Source organism: Drosophila montana, unplaced genomic scaffold, assembly GCF_035044405.1.
Source record: "Drosophila montana isolate Dmon_TW-CO22-7 unplaced genomic scaffold, ASM3504440v1 contig_3510_1, whole genome shotgun sequence".
Lineage (NCBI taxonomy): Eukaryota > Metazoa > Arthropoda > Insecta > Diptera > Drosophilidae > Drosophila > Drosophila montana.
This window is the reverse complement of record NW_026998389.1, coordinates 19,257-35,750: the sequence shown is the minus strand read 5'-3', so window position 1 is coordinate 35,750 and position 16,494 is coordinate 19,257. Positions and strand designations below refer to the sequence as shown.

At 37.7% G+C, this 16,494-nt stretch overlaps 4 protein-coding genes across 6 annotated transcripts; all 4 read left to right on the top strand.

The window, feature by feature from the left end:
• Positions 1-1,339: 1,339 nt before the first annotated feature.
• LOC135435089 (uncharacterized) lies at positions 1,340-2,766 on the top strand. Of its 3 annotated transcripts, none has more exons than XM_064691991.1 (2): positions 1,340-1,890; positions 1,975-2,766. In XM_064691991.1, the coding sequence occupies exons 1-2, from the start codon at positions 1,380-1,382 to the stop codon at positions 2,664-2,666; spliced, it is 1,203 nt and encodes a 400-aa protein (XP_064548061.1). In that variant the 5' UTR covers positions 1,340-1,379; the 3' UTR covers positions 2,667-2,766. The 3 variants fall into 3 exon arrangements, with proteins under 3 accessions (XP_064548061.1, XP_064548060.1, XP_064548059.1); XM_064691990.1 differs by having other exon boundaries at positions 1,340-2,386; positions 2,420-2,766; XM_064691989.1 differs by having other exon boundaries at positions 1,341-2,766.
• A 7,563-nt stretch (positions 2,767-10,329) lies between these two features.
• LOC135435097 (uncharacterized) lies at positions 10,330-10,764 on the top strand. The gene has a single exon (XM_064691997.1). The coding sequence runs from the start codon at positions 10,330-10,332 to the stop codon at positions 10,762-10,764; it is 435 nt and encodes a 144-aa protein (XP_064548067.1).
• A 2,149-nt stretch (positions 10,765-12,913) lies between these two features.
• Positions 12,914-13,162, top strand: LOC135435096 (alanine and glycine-rich protein-like). The gene has a single exon (XM_064691996.1). It carries the CDS (start codon positions 12,914-12,916, stop codon positions 13,160-13,162), a length of 249 nt encoding a protein of 82 aa, XP_064548066.1.
• Positions 13,163-15,548: 2,386 nt separating this feature from the next.
• Positions 15,549-16,128, top strand: LOC135435085 (ctenidin-3-like). The gene has a single exon (XM_064691984.1). It carries the CDS (start codon positions 15,584-15,586, stop codon positions 16,013-16,015), a length of 432 nt encoding a protein of 143 aa, XP_064548054.1. The 5' UTR covers positions 15,549-15,583; the 3' UTR covers positions 16,016-16,128.
• The last annotated feature ends 366 nt before the right edge of the window (positions 16,129-16,494 follow it).

Here is a 16,494-nt window from a genome sequence, read left to right as displayed (position 1 = left end):
AGTGAAAAGCTGTGTTCAAGGCGTGAAAACTGAGTTTTCTTGAGCACAAAAAAAAAAAAACCTTTACTACGCACGAAATATGCCAAGCATTTAACTCTCAATGGAAAAGAGCTCATTTTTTAAATCCCAAATATATATAATGTATAAAACCAGTAGAGTACAGATTAAATTAACCTTTGTTTTTTTTTTTCTTTTAAATATGACAGCTTTTAACCACATTTTATAGTATTATGTTAATCATCATATATCATCGTATTTGAATATTAAACTGTTTTGATTTCAATTTAGTAACACGAAATAAATGAAATACCTATTTATTTACTAGCTGCAGTAATACTGCATCTTAATCGCTTTTTAATCTTTTCTAATAGACTGGTATTAAGGGTCACTTACTATAATAATCCTCAAGTACTGCTAAATTGAAATTCCAATCTCGTAAAGCTGAGACAAGAATCAGCACAGCTATTTCCGATCTTAATGACGTCGAAACGTTGATTTATATAAACAATTTATACTATGAGAAAAAGAAACAAAAGAAAACAGATAATGGACGAATAATGAATGCTCTGAGCGTAACAGACATTCAATAGAATACATAAGTTATGGCGTTTTTATTTTTGGGAATTTCCAATTTACTTTATATATTTTCTTCTCAGCTGCGTTGAAAACTACCTATATATTTGTAGACAGTCACAGATTAGGAAGATTACGAGCTCTGGCATTACACAATTATAGACTTCACTAGCTTTTTAAATGACGTACAATCTTTTCTCAAAGTATTTTAAATTTTTTGAATATTGATAAACATTTGGACTTGGAATAAAAAAGAATAGTTTAGAATATAATAGAATTATTATTCTTTTAACATTTTTCTTTTTTACTATCTATTATTCTTACTACAGATATTTATTTAATTTAATCAAGACCCTATTTGGGCTTAAATAGATCTATTATTTGTGTTCTAATCTTTTGGTTAGAGTATAATTCGAGAGAATCGCAGACAGTATCGAATATATAAATGATGATAAATGTCTTATTATTGTTTATGGCTCCCGATCTTTTGTTGTCGTTGTTGTTGCCTCTCTCCGTGGATTAATTATCAAAGTTTTGCTCCGTCTGACCCGGCATCGATCCCGGTTTTCAGAACGTGACTAGAGTTTTGTATTTGCTTGTTAAACGTAGCCCGGTTCCCAGTTTGTTTTGATTGTATTTTATTTTATTTTATATATTTTTTTGTGTTTGTTTTGTTTGATTTTGTTTTTTTAGTTTTGGGTTTTTTGCATTTTGCTGTAAATTATTTTTTCGCAATGCCTCGGCATCTTATAAAAGCTGAGCGTTCTCTAGGAGCCGAAGTCAGTTGGCGGCAATCAAAAGTTCCGATGAGACTGTTTATTGTGCTAAGTGTTTGCGTTGTGTTGGCCTCCGCTGGATATGGAGGCGGTGATGGTGGTGCCGCATCCTCGGCCTCCGCATCTGCGTCGGCGACCTCCAGCGCCGATGGAGGCGGTAAATTTGGAGGCGGCGGTGGCGGCGGCGGTGGCTTAGGCCTCGGTGGCGGACTTGGACTAGGTCTAGGCGGAGGCCTAGGTCTGGGCGGTGGAAAGCACGGTGGTGGCGGTGGAGGCCTTGGACTGGGACTAGGAGGTGGCGGCGGACATGGCGGCCTCTTTAGTGGCGGTGGTGCTGATGGTGGAGCATCGTCCTCAGCTGGTTCAAGTGCAGGCGGCGGCGGCATCGGCGGTGGAGGTCCTGGATATAGCGCCGGAGGCGGATTGGGAGGTGGTCATGGCGGAGGCGGCTTCGGTGGCGGATCCGCAGGTGGTGGTCATGGTGGCGGCGGCTTCGGTGGAGGATCATCAGGAGGTGGTGGTTTCGCCGGTGGATCCGCAGGTGGTGGTCATGGCGGCGGCGGATTCGATGGTGGATCAACAGGCGGTGCCCTTGGAGGTGGCGGTTACAGCGGAGGATCAGCAGGTGGTGGCCATGGAGGCGGCGGCTTTGGTGGAGGATCTCTTGGCGGTGGTCATGGAGGCGGCGGTCAAAGCGGTGGCGGCTTCGGTGGAGGATCAGCAGGTGGTGGTGGCTTCGCCGGTGGATCTGCAGGTGGTAGTCATGGCGGCGGCGGCTTCGGTGGAGGATCTCTTGGCGGTGGCCATGGAGGCGGCGGCTTTGGTGGAGGATCAGCAGGCGGTGGTCATGGAGGTGGCGGCTTCGGTGGAGGATCACTAGGCGGTGGTCATGGAGGCGGCGGCTTCGGTGGAGGATCTGCAGGCGGTGGTCATGGAGGCGGTGGACCAGGATTTGGTGGCGGACCTGGCTTTGGCGGTGGTATCGGAGGCGGCAGTGCAGGCGCCTCAGCTGGTTCTAGTGCAGGTGCAGGCGCTGGAGGTGGCGGCCATGGCGGCGGCGGCTCGATTGGTGGACCATTCTTGGGCGGCGGCCTCGGTCTCGGTATTGGAGGCGGCAAACACGGAGGCGGTGGCTACGGTGGTGGTGGCAAACATGGCGGCGGCGGAGGCGGAGGATTCGGTGGAGGTGGCCATGGCGGTGGTGGTCATGGTGGTGGTGGCTACGGTGGTGGCGGCTACGGTGGTGGCGGCAAAGGTGGTGCCAGTTCCTCAGCATCAGCGTCAGCCTCAGCTTCAGCCGGCAGCTATGGCCGTTAGTTTAATTAACTTAGCTTCACACTTTTTGCCCCAACTACGAAACGAAAGAGTATTTCCAAGTCAATAAGACACCTCAAATAAATTTTTCTAATAAAACTAAGTTTTTATAACCGTTGTATGATTTGGTTGCGCAATTTCTATAGGCCAACAATTAGTTAGGTTGAGTCTATTAGATGGTCAGGGTCATAAAGGTAATTATACCCGACATATATTCATAAAAATGTATCTGGTATAATAAAAATGTGTAATTGTGTAGAACAGAAGTTATTCCCGGCTATACAGATATAAAAACAAATTTAGTTGCGAGCTCGATTTCAAAAAAATCCCTAGTAAAATGTTAGCTAAAATATTATACGTTGTTCTACGCTTAAACTCTATTCAAAATTATGCAATATTTTATAGCTTGGGCTTAAATATTTAATGTGCGAATACGTTAACAATGAATAAAATAAATCAGATCGTGCATGCTCTAAGATATTAGATATCATCCAACAATCCTTGAGAAATCAATAAAAACTAAACATATTTTTTAATGGGTATCTCAAAGTCTAGTACTTAGATCTAGAACATTCTATTGCTGCTTATCTAAACAAAAATTAATTGGCTTGTAGAGGGAGGGCGGGGCTGGCAGTTAAGCCAGTTAAACCGGCTTTATGCAATTTGGTAAAAGCTTGCTAGGCAGAGTGCTTCACAGTTTCATGATAGCATATCGTATAGTTTGTCGGAATACACTTGCTCTTTAATTTCATTAGGCAACTTGTCGTAAACTTGTGCCAGGTGGCAATACGCAGAACTTATCCTTATGCTCAAACGCATTTTGGCGGTAATATTTCATAACTTTGCTAGAAGTGAAAAGTTTTCATTACAGTTGCAAAGTCACGTGTTGTCCTTGAGGAAAACCGAGTACTTATGCAAAAGGCTTTGCATATGTTAGTGGCTGGATGCAGAGTTATTCGTACACTAAAAAATGCTTATTCAGCTTAATTTTTATCAACTTTTCTATAGGGGAAAAATATATTCTGTCATTGTTTTTAAACTTTGTTCTAGCTCGATATAAGCTGACAATTAATATTGTTTTATAAGGTTTGGGATTGCATGGGTTGTCTAGGGCTCTGTATCTGTATTCAATTTAAGATTTATTAAGAGTCGATGTTTACCAGACCAAATTCTTTTAAGTAATTGATTAAGTAATGTCTTAGCCGAAGGCTTTAGATGTCAGTTCTATATATAAAAAGCTTGTTTGGGAGTTTTAAATATTTCCTTTACAGACATAAATAATAATAATAGTAATAGCAATAATAATAATTATGATATTCGATCTAATTCCAAAATGATTAAGGTAAATTAACTTAGATGAAGAACCTTTCGATAACATCAAGAATCATAGTATTTACTTATCTAACGATATTCTGGTAGTATTAACTTATCTAAAGATATTCTAGTGGCAACTGCTGCGATTCTTTTGCCACTTTCACTACCATTTTTTTTGTAGTGCATACCTTAAGTTGGTAATTGCAGCTGGAAAACTTTAGCTCTAATAAATGGGCCTATTACAGAGAGCTGCGAGCGCGTAGTTTAAGGAGCTGAAGACATTGATAACGTAGTTTGGTCATATAAATCCTGGAAATGGCGCTCCACGAAACCACGACTCAATTGCCGTCTGTGGCATTTAGCAAACATTTATCATTAGGAGCCAAAGTTGCTACGTTAGGGGCAATTTCACTATTGCAAATTGTTGCACACAATGCGGCGGCAGCTTCTAGCAACAAATTGAAATCTTAAGCAAACTTTGTGCAGCCTCAAAGTGCAGTTTTATTGCCACAGCCAAACGGCGGCTGCAACTGCCCGCCAGCCGAGACAGGAGCGCATCCCATTGAGCTAGAGCGAGAGTGAGGGAGATTGCTTGGAGCAGCTGTTGGGTCGGACAACGTCTGCTGCAAACAGCCATTGGCAATAAACTCAGACCAATTTGCACAAGGACAATGAACCCCTGTGGTGCACTTTACAGCATAAAGAGGAAGTGTACGCGCAGCGGAGCTGAGCAGAGGGGGGGGGGGGGGGCTGGCAGGAGGACAACAGCATGAGCCATGAGCTCACCCTGGGCTAGGCCAACAACGGCTGCTCTTCCTGTTCCTGTTGCTGTTGCTGGCGGTTTGCCACACTGTCGACTGCTGCTGCCGCTTTGTGTTGCATGTTGCTGTTGCTGTTGCTGTTGCTGTTGCCATTTGTGTGATGGCAACAATTGCTGTTGCCACCGTTGGACTTTGCATCGTTGTCGAATTGACAATATTGCGTTTCTTTGTTTGCCGCAATTTATGTTAGCCAATAAAATAAATGTAAATGCATATGCGAAACAATTTTTTTTTCTGTTTAACTTTATATATTCCACAAGTTTTAACAACTTAAACTTTACCGATAGTTTCCTGCCTAAAGAATTGCAATATTTGTATGTGTAAAAAAGTGCGATGCGCGGTTATGTATTACTTTAAGACTTAAATATCTTTATAAAAAGAGTCTACAGCTAAGAAGGAAGGTGTCAGTTGAGAAAATATTATTCTTAAGTAAAAATTAAAAATAATCCTAATTAACTGTATTTTTGTAAAATATACGGATGTAGAATAAGGATAGGGCGTACAAGAGAGATATTTATCTAAGATCAACAGATCAAATTCATAACAGTTTATATAGAAGTCTTTTTAGGGCATACGAAAAGTATTATAATTTTATTTAAAATTAATAATATTTCTAGCAAGTAATAAAAAGTATGCAACATGTTTTTTTTTGTTTAAAGTAAATAATTCTTAACTTATTGAATAACAAATTTTAAGTGTTTTCTCCAAAATTAACACTAATATTAAAGTTGAAGGTTGATTAAAACTAGAGTATTATTTTGCACCTATAAAAAGATAAAAATAGGGTTATTGCAAGGTATATATGTGAAATTCCTGAACGGACGCAGTGCTGCCTAAAAGTAAGCAATTGTTTTTAGCAGACCTGAAAGCAATGCATGTATGGCAATTTTAATTAAAATTAAATAATTTAAATTGTATTGCATAACGCGTTTGTCGCTTGATGTCGCTTTGGTCATTATCCGAGCGCCGCATAATTGAAAGGTTTGCGCCGCTGCCAACTAGGCGGGTAATTCAATTTGGCAGCCGGAGAGACTCGCAAATCGCCAATAACAATAAACGGACAAATGCAAAAATGTATTGCATTTTGGCCCTAATCAAATTCATATTTTCGCCATGGCAATGCATAGATTTTCGGTCCCTGTTGTTCAGTATAAATAATTAACATGACGGTAGCTAGTTGGAATTTTGGGTATATGGAAGCATTTTATGGTATCGCAGTGTGGCGGTTGCCTTAACGGGTAATGCGAATAAATTAATTCTATAAATTATTTGAATTTGATTGCATTAAGCTTATAAGCAAATATTTTCAATTAAATGGAGTTCATTATGAGTGCATATATAAACTGTAAATTAACTCTGACCACGCTTTAAATTTAATTTTACATTTAATTGTACTGTATATAATATGAAACATATATGAAACGTGCAACTTGAGAATAACTATATTCAATATGAAATTTAAGTTTCAGTAAATACCGTTTTGCGAATCAGGGTCTGGTCTGGTACAAAGGCGTGCCCAAGGTCGGGGACGTAATAAACATGCAGGCTGCGAATTATTTCACGAGGCTTAGAAATCATACCAATTGACTGACGTCTTCTGGGAGAGTCAGAATGTGGAAGAGATTACGCAGTTCTCATCCATCGATCTCTCAGATCGGCTTTTATAGCCAACCTATTTTTGTTCATTTTATTATGTTAGACTCAATTGTAGAATAATATGGATTAGTTTTTATTCATTTAAGTTAAATTTAGGTTATCGCTTTAAAATAGCAAAATTGAAAACTTAATAACTTTTAGAAAAAAACAAAAATATTATCAAAATCTAATTTTCAAATGTTATTGGACATTTCAGCTTTTATAATGTAACTTTTAAATCAAACACACATAAAAAAATTTAACAATTTAAAATTTTTTTACCAAGTTTTTCTGTAAATTTTTATGAATTGAGTGTCATGAATAATAATCACATAATAATAATATATTTAGCTCTTGTCATACAAAAAAAAATGCTGTTTATTTACGCATTTCCTCTTGATTTATATATTGATGAATTATATCTGCTTCTAACTGCGACATTTTAGTCGCGTATAAATGTGTGTTTATGAGCTATGAGTCAAATTACAAACTAAGAGGTGGAGATGAAAGTGTGTTAACAATTTGTTTTTAGCCGCCACATGAAACGAGCAGAAATTAGAAATTCAAAACAACAACAATGAATTGCCACGATTTTAGAAAACACAAATCTTAGACATTAAGACTCGTGCCATTAAGGAACATACATACGTATATACGTACGTACACTCCCATCCAAACTGATAAATTAATTAAATTAAAAAACAAACAATATTTTGATGCATGAGTAAGCATTTAATGTATTTTAAGTTAAATTGTTTGTAAAAAAATGTCAAACATATTTTTTTAGCGACGTAGTTTTTCTTATTAGCTGATAATATAATATTTAATAAATCATTTTTGGAACTAATAAGTCAATAACATCAAAACGCAAAAAAAAAAAATACTGCCGCACGCTTATATAAATTAACAAAGCTAAACATTACACAAAAAAAAAGCAAAAATTAATTCGGCAAAATAAATGATGCAAAAAGGGGAGGAGAGAAAAAAAAATGATTGGTAAACCGGTTGGTTGTATGAGACACTTATGCGAGTCCCCAAAATGCGAATATTTGTTTGGGCGCCAGTTTGCATAAATAAACAAAATCAGACTTGCGACAAATTTGAAAGCAGTGAAATTAGCCAAAGCTTTGATTACATTTTAGATTTAAGCTGTTTGAATAAACATTTAAATTAAGTGCATTTATTATACAGCTTGTTTATGGCACCAGATATAAGCGTAAACAGCTGAGATTTTGAAAGGCCGGCATTGGATCTTTCCTTGGCGGACTTCCCCGCCACTCTCGTGCTAATTGCGTATACGTATTTTATTAATATTGACTTTATCTAATATTTAACCAAAAAATCACAAATTTCACACGATTTCCATCTGTTGGGAAATCCCTACGAGTCTATGAGTCGTACAGTCGCACATTGTTGTTCGCAAATGTTTAGAACATAAAATTGACCATTCACGTGTGATATCTCGAATACCCTCTCTGCGCAATGACGACATTGTAACTGGTTTTGACATCCAAAAGTATACTAGAATGATTTGTGCGGGCTATTCAGGTTGCCATTTGTTAATTAACAATTGCATATTAAACAATGTTTTATTTAAGTTTTTGTTTGTTTATTTTTTGTTCTACCTGACTGTCTGATACGCTTGCATGTCTCTACAGTTTTATTGAATTTGGAATATTTGTATACCCTTTACTTATCTAAAATGTAGAGCTATAAGCCTTGTCAGGTAGATTTAGAAGATTTATTTTTATCCCATAGAAATATGTTTATTGTGTAAAATATTAAATCAATAAAAATAAACTACGAGCTCAGCTGCAAATAATAATATGATTATATGATGATTTGATTAAAGTTTAATTTATAGTCGACTATTTACTCGCTGTTACTAAATTATACTATAGTTACCAGTTTTCTCATTACAAAGTACTTTATTCTACCAGCTTCTACCAGCTACTAGCAGCTATCTGAATGAGCTCGTAGCAATACTCTCGTACGGCTTATACACCCTATAAATATAGATTAAAAGTTTTGCAATTCAATCTCAAATTATTATATTCTCGCTATTCATTAGCATCTCTTATTGGTTGTTTAATTGTCGACAAATCATCAGCTTAGAAAGCAAAACTTTGAGATTGAAGTTGATCATATATCTATTTGCATACTACGAAAACTACTATATAGGTGATATAGTCTATTATAATAATATTATCCGTTACTTCTCTATGAATGGATCTCTATAGTTAAGTCGCAGCAATTTATAAACTAGCTATGCGATGTACACCGAGAGAGATGAAAAGAAAAGTAAGAGTTCATGTCTACGAGTAAAATGTTTATTTTGCAAAAAATTAAATATATTTTTATTTATTAAGAAAATAAGTAATGTTTAAAAACACGTGTGGATTCTTTGCTTTGGTACACAAAATATATAATTGTAAACATAGGGTATTTGAGGGTATGTTCATCTCGACAAGCTAGGCGAGGCGATTTGTGAAAAAACGCACAAATATGCGTGCGACATGCAAATTAGCCTGGGTTAAGGCCTCCGGCGCTTTGTCGGTATATTATTTGTCATTAGTTTTAGGCCACATTGGAAGGGTTAATTTTTTATTTGCGCGTGTCCAACAGATGACAATTTATAAAAATTGCATATTGAGAGAAATTTTAATTTTTGGTTTAGTTTTAAAGTATTAAATAATATATCTGTATGTCAAAGTAAAAAATCAAGAAGAAAATATAACTTGCAGTTATTATTTATTATTATAAAATATATTTAAATGATATATGTATCTTATCTTAAAAAATCAGCAAAAGTTGATAAATTTATTTTTATATGTTTTACATACACACAAGTCTGATACAGGAATAAAAATGAGCAACAAATTCATTAGATATTCTAATTGTAGTTCGAAACCATTTGTGGTCTGTAAATGGATATGTCTTGATATTACTAATCGATAAGTATTAAAATTTGAAAAGTTTGTCAAATACCATATTTACTATGTGATTAAAATACTTGAATAACATTGTCAAAGTTAACGAGTAGATTCCAAGTTTCCTGAATATAGGCTCAGTTTTGTCAAATGTTAGGGTATACGATTATTCCAAATATGAATTTCTTTATATTTCTCTTCAAATTCGTGACACGTGCACATCTCTATTGCGTAATAGCTCATAGTTAAAGTGTGTGGCAAACATGTTTTAAGATCTTTTTTGGACATTTTTAGCACGCGCATACAAAATGAACCGAGTTTGAGATTAATTTTTCTCAAAATAAAATTTGTTTTCTATTTGTTGTTTGCTTTGTAACGACGCCATAGAAACCGCTTCGGCAATAAAGGCGAATAAACTCTTCAAGATGAACTTGTCTATTTACTAGAATTTGCGATGTGTGAGTGTGTGGGGGATTTCCTCAAAGCAGGAAGATCATCTCATATCATTGTTGACCGCAAAGAGTCAATAAGCCACTTGTAGGCAAACACAACATAATTATCAATGCTAAAGTCAATGAGTACACACTTTATCCACATAATTTGATCGTATATAATTATGCTTTATAATTTTGTAGCTTTCAGAGTTGTTGTTTTGGGATTCACCCGGTCAAGTGAACGACCAAAGCCGGCTTACAAAATGAAACAGATAATGATGACGACGATACGCTCATAATGAAGTCAAAGCTGATAATTAGAAATAAAAGCAAAGAAAACCGGTAAATGGTCTGAGATGTCCGAACTCCGCTCCGCTCGGTATTCCATTTATCACACACAGCCCACATACCAGTCCGAGCGTTTCACGCTTACGCATGCCGTATAAATATTTGGGTGGTTCGACATAGGTCCATCAGTTGGACTGTCATCTGCTTAGAGTTAACTACAATTCTGCCCAACGATACGAGCAATATGAAGACCCTCATTGTGCTGGCCCTGTTGATAGCTGCCGCGGCGGCACTGCCTCAATTTGGAGGTTTCGGAGGCCCTGGCTTCGGTGGCCCTGGATTCGGTGGTGGCTACGGACGCCCCGGTTTCGGTGGCGGTTTCGGCGGACCTGGTTTTGGTGGTGGTTACGGACGTCCCGGCTTCGGTGGCGGTTTCGGCGGCCCTGGATTCGGTGGCGGCCCTGGATTTGGCGGCGGTGGTTATTACCCAGGTGGTGGATTCGGCGGTGGACCCGGCGGCTTCGGTGGTCGCGGTGGTGGTGGTCGTGGCGGCGGCGGCGGCGGCGGCTCATCCTCTGCTTCTGCCTCGTCCAGTGCATCGGCAGCTGGCAATGGCGCTGCTTCAGCCTCCTCCTCTGCGTCAGCCTCCGCCGCAGGTGGCGGCGGCTTCGGTCGCTAAAATATTTGAGTCTGTGCCCGGTGCGCCGACACGAGATTACAAAATGTTAACTTAGTTAGTTATAAGCTATGTTTAAAAGTCTGAAAATTAAAACAAAATTCAATACCATCTATTTGTCGTTTAACTGTCATGTTTCTATAAAAAGTTAATAGATGTACATGACGCAGCTCGATAGAAATAATTACTTAAACTTAAACTGTTTGGGTTCACAATATATGACAAGATAATAACAGGGTTCGCTCATTGTTACCAATTCATCAAAATTTATTTTCGTGACAAGCTAAAAGCTCGACACAAGCACACCTCAAATCCCGTAGCACCTGTTCCCGAAAACCTCTGAAAACTGTTATCAGCAACAATGTTTGCCTGAAAACCCAATTAATTGACTTCGCAGTGATTTATCCAAAAAAAATGTTTTTTCGTTGTTGACTTCGGAAAAGCCTTCAAATGGGGCGAATCACCTCTTTAAGATGCTCTTGTTGGTGGCTTAAAATAAAAATTCGCAGATAGATAGATGGTAAAAAGCATTCAATGGAGTGCGGCTTTCTTATGTACAACGAATTTTAAATACCCTTGTAGGCATTTGGCATAGAAATGCTTTACTTAAAAGTTTTATTCTTCAGCTCACTTTTATAGGAAATTAGGATATAGTAGACTGATCCGATGCGGTATTGCAGAGTTTTTAGTTCAGTTTGGTCAAGGTATTGTGAAGTAAAGAAAAGTTTTTACACATTATTTAATGGATTCTTCGTAGTATATGATATATTATTCCGATGTTGCTATACATATGCTGATATATAGGGAGTTAGTTAGAACTCGTTAATTCGAAATTTGCTTAAGATATTTAAGAATAATCCGAAAAGTCTTTCATAGAAGATCGTCCAAATGATAGTTATACCTTATAGAAGTCAGATTCGGCCGACAATGATATTAGGTCCAAAAGTAGTCTCAAATAAACATAGACATGTGAATTTGGCAATGTTGCCTGCCTGCGAGCTGGTCACACTGATCCATTGAAGAGCTAGCGAGGTACTCAGCTCGTCACCTTGCATCAATTCGACAAGAGAGTCGTCTCAGAGAGTTTGTGGGATGAGGTTGTTGTTGAAGTGAAAAAATCATTATTCAATAAAATAGAATTCGGCGTAGTTGATATATGAAAAAAATACCATTAAATTGTAATTTTGTATTCCTGATAAAAATGAGAATAAGAATTGCTTAATAGCCGCAGTTACATAGCTACAATTCATGATAACTCACTTGATTAATGCCATTTCATCGTACATGCGAGCGAAACTCTTGAGTGGGGACTCACACGCTCAAGCCGGCGCACAAAATGCAGTACATAATACCCTGTATCCATTAATATAGGTAAAATGGGTATATTCAACATCAGAAGAGTGGGGTTAATGTCATAACCATGTAACCGTCTTTGTGAACATTGGAGATACAAAATTTTGTATGCCCTAGTTTATTATTTTCAGATAGAGTTCTTTAAAAACGAAATAAAAATATTAAAGAAAGGCATGCTGGAGTACGGAGATCTTAGTTGGAATCTGTGGCTGTTATGGATCCAGTTTTATCTTAGCCAGTTATAGTTAGGACAATACTATTCTAATAGAACAGAATTACACCTGCATATCGCGTTTCAATCTCTTTTCTGCCCCATTTCTTATTGCACTATTTCTCATAGATAAGAAATGTCATTCTGTTCTCTTTCATATATTGATATATGTAAATGTTTATATGTAAATGTTGATATGTAAATGTTTATATGTAAATGTTTATATGTAAATGTAAATGTATGTGATTCTGTGGTAAGTACTAGCTCTTAAATACTTAGGGTATCGTCCAGTCGAGCAACATTTTTAAAGTTGTCTTAAGCATTCCCACTTGCTGACGTTTATAATAATACTGATGTTGTTGCAGGCATAGCTAATAACTTGAATTAAGGCATAGAAAGCAGGTGAATAGCTTGAGGTGTTGAAACTGAGAACCTGGGGTTTGATTAATTACATCCCCGATTGACCAGTTTGATCGTTTTACGTTGTTGTTAACCGTATAAATAGCTTGAAGGGATTGGCATAGGTCAATCAGTTTGCCTGTGACCAGCTTTGCGTAAACAACTGTTCCATTTATCGATCGGAGCAACATGAGAATCCTGTTTGTACTTGTCCTGTTGATTGCTGCCGTCGCCGCAGTGCCTCAGTTCGGTTTCGGAGGTGGCTTCGGACGACGATTCCGTGGCGGCGGATTTCACAAAGGTGGCGGCGGCGGTGGTCGCGGCGGCTCTTCCTCTGCTGCAGCCGCGTCCAGTGCAGCGGCCGCCGGCAATGGAGCTGCTTCAGCTTCGGCCTCCGCGTCTGCTTCTGCTTCAGGTGGCGGTCGCGGCCGTGGCTGAATGGTTGGAGTCTGAGCCTTGCGCACCGACATGAGATTACAAAGTTTTTGTTTAATTATTCTTAAGTTATGTGTAAAAAGTTTGGAATTAAAAACAAATTAATAATGCACTGCTGTGTTAAATATTAAAGTTAAAGAAGAAAGCTATGGCAAGTGCTAAGGCAACACAATTTTCGGCGGACCGAACAGCTTTAGCTGCTCTCTGGGCTCTTATTATAATCAAAATTTGATTAAAGTGTATCAAGACGCGGGCTAATCAACTTTTCAACTGAGGGATAGGATTTTATAAAAATATCAGTTCATCTCATCGTTCAGAATCAGAAAATATGCAAGTGTCCATAATATTTTATAATAATACTTAAAAATACTAAAAAAATAATGTGTTTGTTGTTATTGGGATGTAAAACTGAATAACCATTTCTATAGTTGTTTGTTTATGGTTTATTTATTTGTTTATGTTTATGTTTCTGGTTTATTTATTTTATTTTCTGTGAATTACCAATCGTTTTCTATTAAAGCTGCATAAAATGCCCGTTAATTTCGGCATATATGTGAGTACAACAATAAAAATGTTTTGCACACACGAGTTTCTGGCTACGCTTCAACTAATGATCAGGAAACCTGAAATGCTCTCCACATTGACGACAGCTCAATTACGTTCAGTCGAGTCATATTAAAAAAAAAGGTAGAATACAATGTCGAGAAATAGCTGTAGCCTCATTAGGTATGACATAAAACAAGAATTAAAGATTTAGTTCAAAGCGCCGAACTTTGAATGGGTTTATAAGAATAATATATACTATGCATAATAGGTTGGACTTTGCCAATAATTTCCTGAGGAGCAACATATCTGCGATTGGCCTAAATATTTTGACTGATAGTTTCTGTAGGAAATAAGAGAAGATAACGTGAAAAAGAAAAGCTTTTGTTAAACAAAAACTATAATTTTGTTCCATAGTTCCTAAAGATAATCTATTTGTCTGTAGAAGCGTACTCTTAGCATAGATCATTATCAAATAATCTATATTATTCGATTGTCAACTAAAATTCAGGGGTATTCTGCATTTCACATTCAAAACACTTTCGCAAAATTTTATGTTGCACACTTTTCGGAGCCCAGCGCAAATTTAAACAGCTTTTATCTTCTTAGAAATCCCAAAAGTATACAAGTTTATCTGATTTGGTCATCAGCTGATACATATATTTTAGTAATGAGGATCCAAATCTAAGATATAAGATATGGTTTTTCAATTTACCTGATAGGTTGAGAAATTGTTAGGTACGCGAGGCTCATATCAAAAATTGTGACAGGATGCGATTAGAATAAAAAGTCATTTCGAATACAAAAGAAAATAAATATAAGTAAATCATTTCAGCTTAGATTAGCAGCTTGCTAGTATAAATTAAAAAAAATGTAAACATTAATTAGCAGAAATAAACGTATGCCATAGGAAATATAAATAAAAAAAATCAAATTTCGAATCAATGAATATACAAAAATTACGAATCAATATTAATTAATACCTGTTTTATCTATCAGCTTTCGATTTGGCAAGAAAAACAACATTTTATGCTTGACAGAGCTGCGCATATTCAGTTCAGTGAACTAGTTACCTCAACTAGTTCATATGAACCATGTTGCGCAAAGATTAATAGATTTTTTCTGTTTCAAACTAGATTGAATAAAATATTTAATTTTATTTTGTACATCGTTATGTTATATTTTTCTTTGCATTTAAGTATTCTAGTATACAACTATTTGGCTTTTGCAGCTAGGTTATGTTTTTGTTTATTTGTTTATTTTTATGTTTATTCATTCGATTTTGAATATTCTACAATAATTTAAAACTTGATATCCTACAAATTAACTGGCTTAAAAAATAAAACAAATATCAAGTTTAATTTTATAAGCCAGCGGTTTAGGCAAATGAAAATCAAGTATAGCATGGAACAAGGGGCACGTTTAAGTTCTGGTAAAGATGTTGATGGAAGAGTTTTTAACACAAATAGATGATAACCAACCGGTTGCTCTACCTGACCAGCGGGATGTAGGGTATTGTCATATTCATTTATGGGCCAGCTAATTGTCAATACTAATTCGCATTGATGATCGTTTGGTGGTTTTTGTTTTTGTTCGGGTTGTTGTTGTTGCTGGCGAATTTGAAACCAAATCTCTGACGTTGTAGAAAACTAATGAAGTCTCAGAAATGTTTGTGTGTTTGGCTACATGACCATTTTGCACTCATGATCTCTCATATTATGTCTCTCTCTCTCTCTCTCTATCTTTCCCTTTCTGTCTCTTTCGCTGGCCAGCTGATTAATGGGGAAGGTGGGTATCTGGGTATCTCGGGTCCGATTTGTATAAAAGCCGCCGCTTGTCAGGCGCTTTGTTAAGTTTTTGAAGCTAACTCGAGGCCTCACCATGAAACTGTTTATCGCTCTCTCCGTGCTGGTAGCCGTGGCATCAGCCTTGCCTCAATTTGGCGGCGGCAACGCCAACGCCAATGCCAATGCCAATGCCAACGCACAGGGTGGAGGCTTTGGAGGCGGTGGTCGCCCAGGCTTCGGCGGCGGTGGATTCGGCGGACCCGGCGGTGGTTTCGGTGGAAATAGAGGAGGCGGCGGTTTCGGTGGTGGACCCGGATTCGGAGGCGGCGGCTTCGGCGGTGGACCCGGCGGTGGTTTCGGTGGACCTGGAGGCGGTTTTGGTGGTGGACCCGGAATCGGAGGCGGCGGCTTCGGCGGTAGACCCGGAGGCGGTTTCGGCGGTGGCGGCGGCGGCGGTTCATCCTCTGCGAGTGCCTCGGCCAGCGCCAGTGCCAGCGGTGGTGGTGGTGGTGGTTTCCGCGGCTAAGCCATATAAGATCTGACTTATGTATCTTGAATAATTAAGAGTTAATGAATGTGAATAAAAAAATGATGAAGCTAAATCTTATTTAAGAAGAGTATTCATCGCAATTAATTATATCTATTTATGGTGTGCCTATCCCGGGCGATTAGTATTTTATCTGAGAAATTGGAAGATCCAAAAGTAATGGTCAAAGAAGGGCAGTTTTTATGTTGTAGCCAAAGAACATAGATTGATTCCATTTAAAGCCTAATATATTATATAACAGTATGATAATAGTTTAAGTAATAAGAAGAGCCTAGATTGAAAAACATTAATGTTCGATTTTCAAGAAGCGGAGCGAGTATTTGCTGCTTTGATAGAAACTTTATTTGCATAACCATAACGAATATCTCTGAATTCCAAATTTTATCCAATATTATTGGGAGAATTTTAATGATTCTCTGAAGATGTTCTTGAAACGAAGCATTAATGCTCGTGCTGTG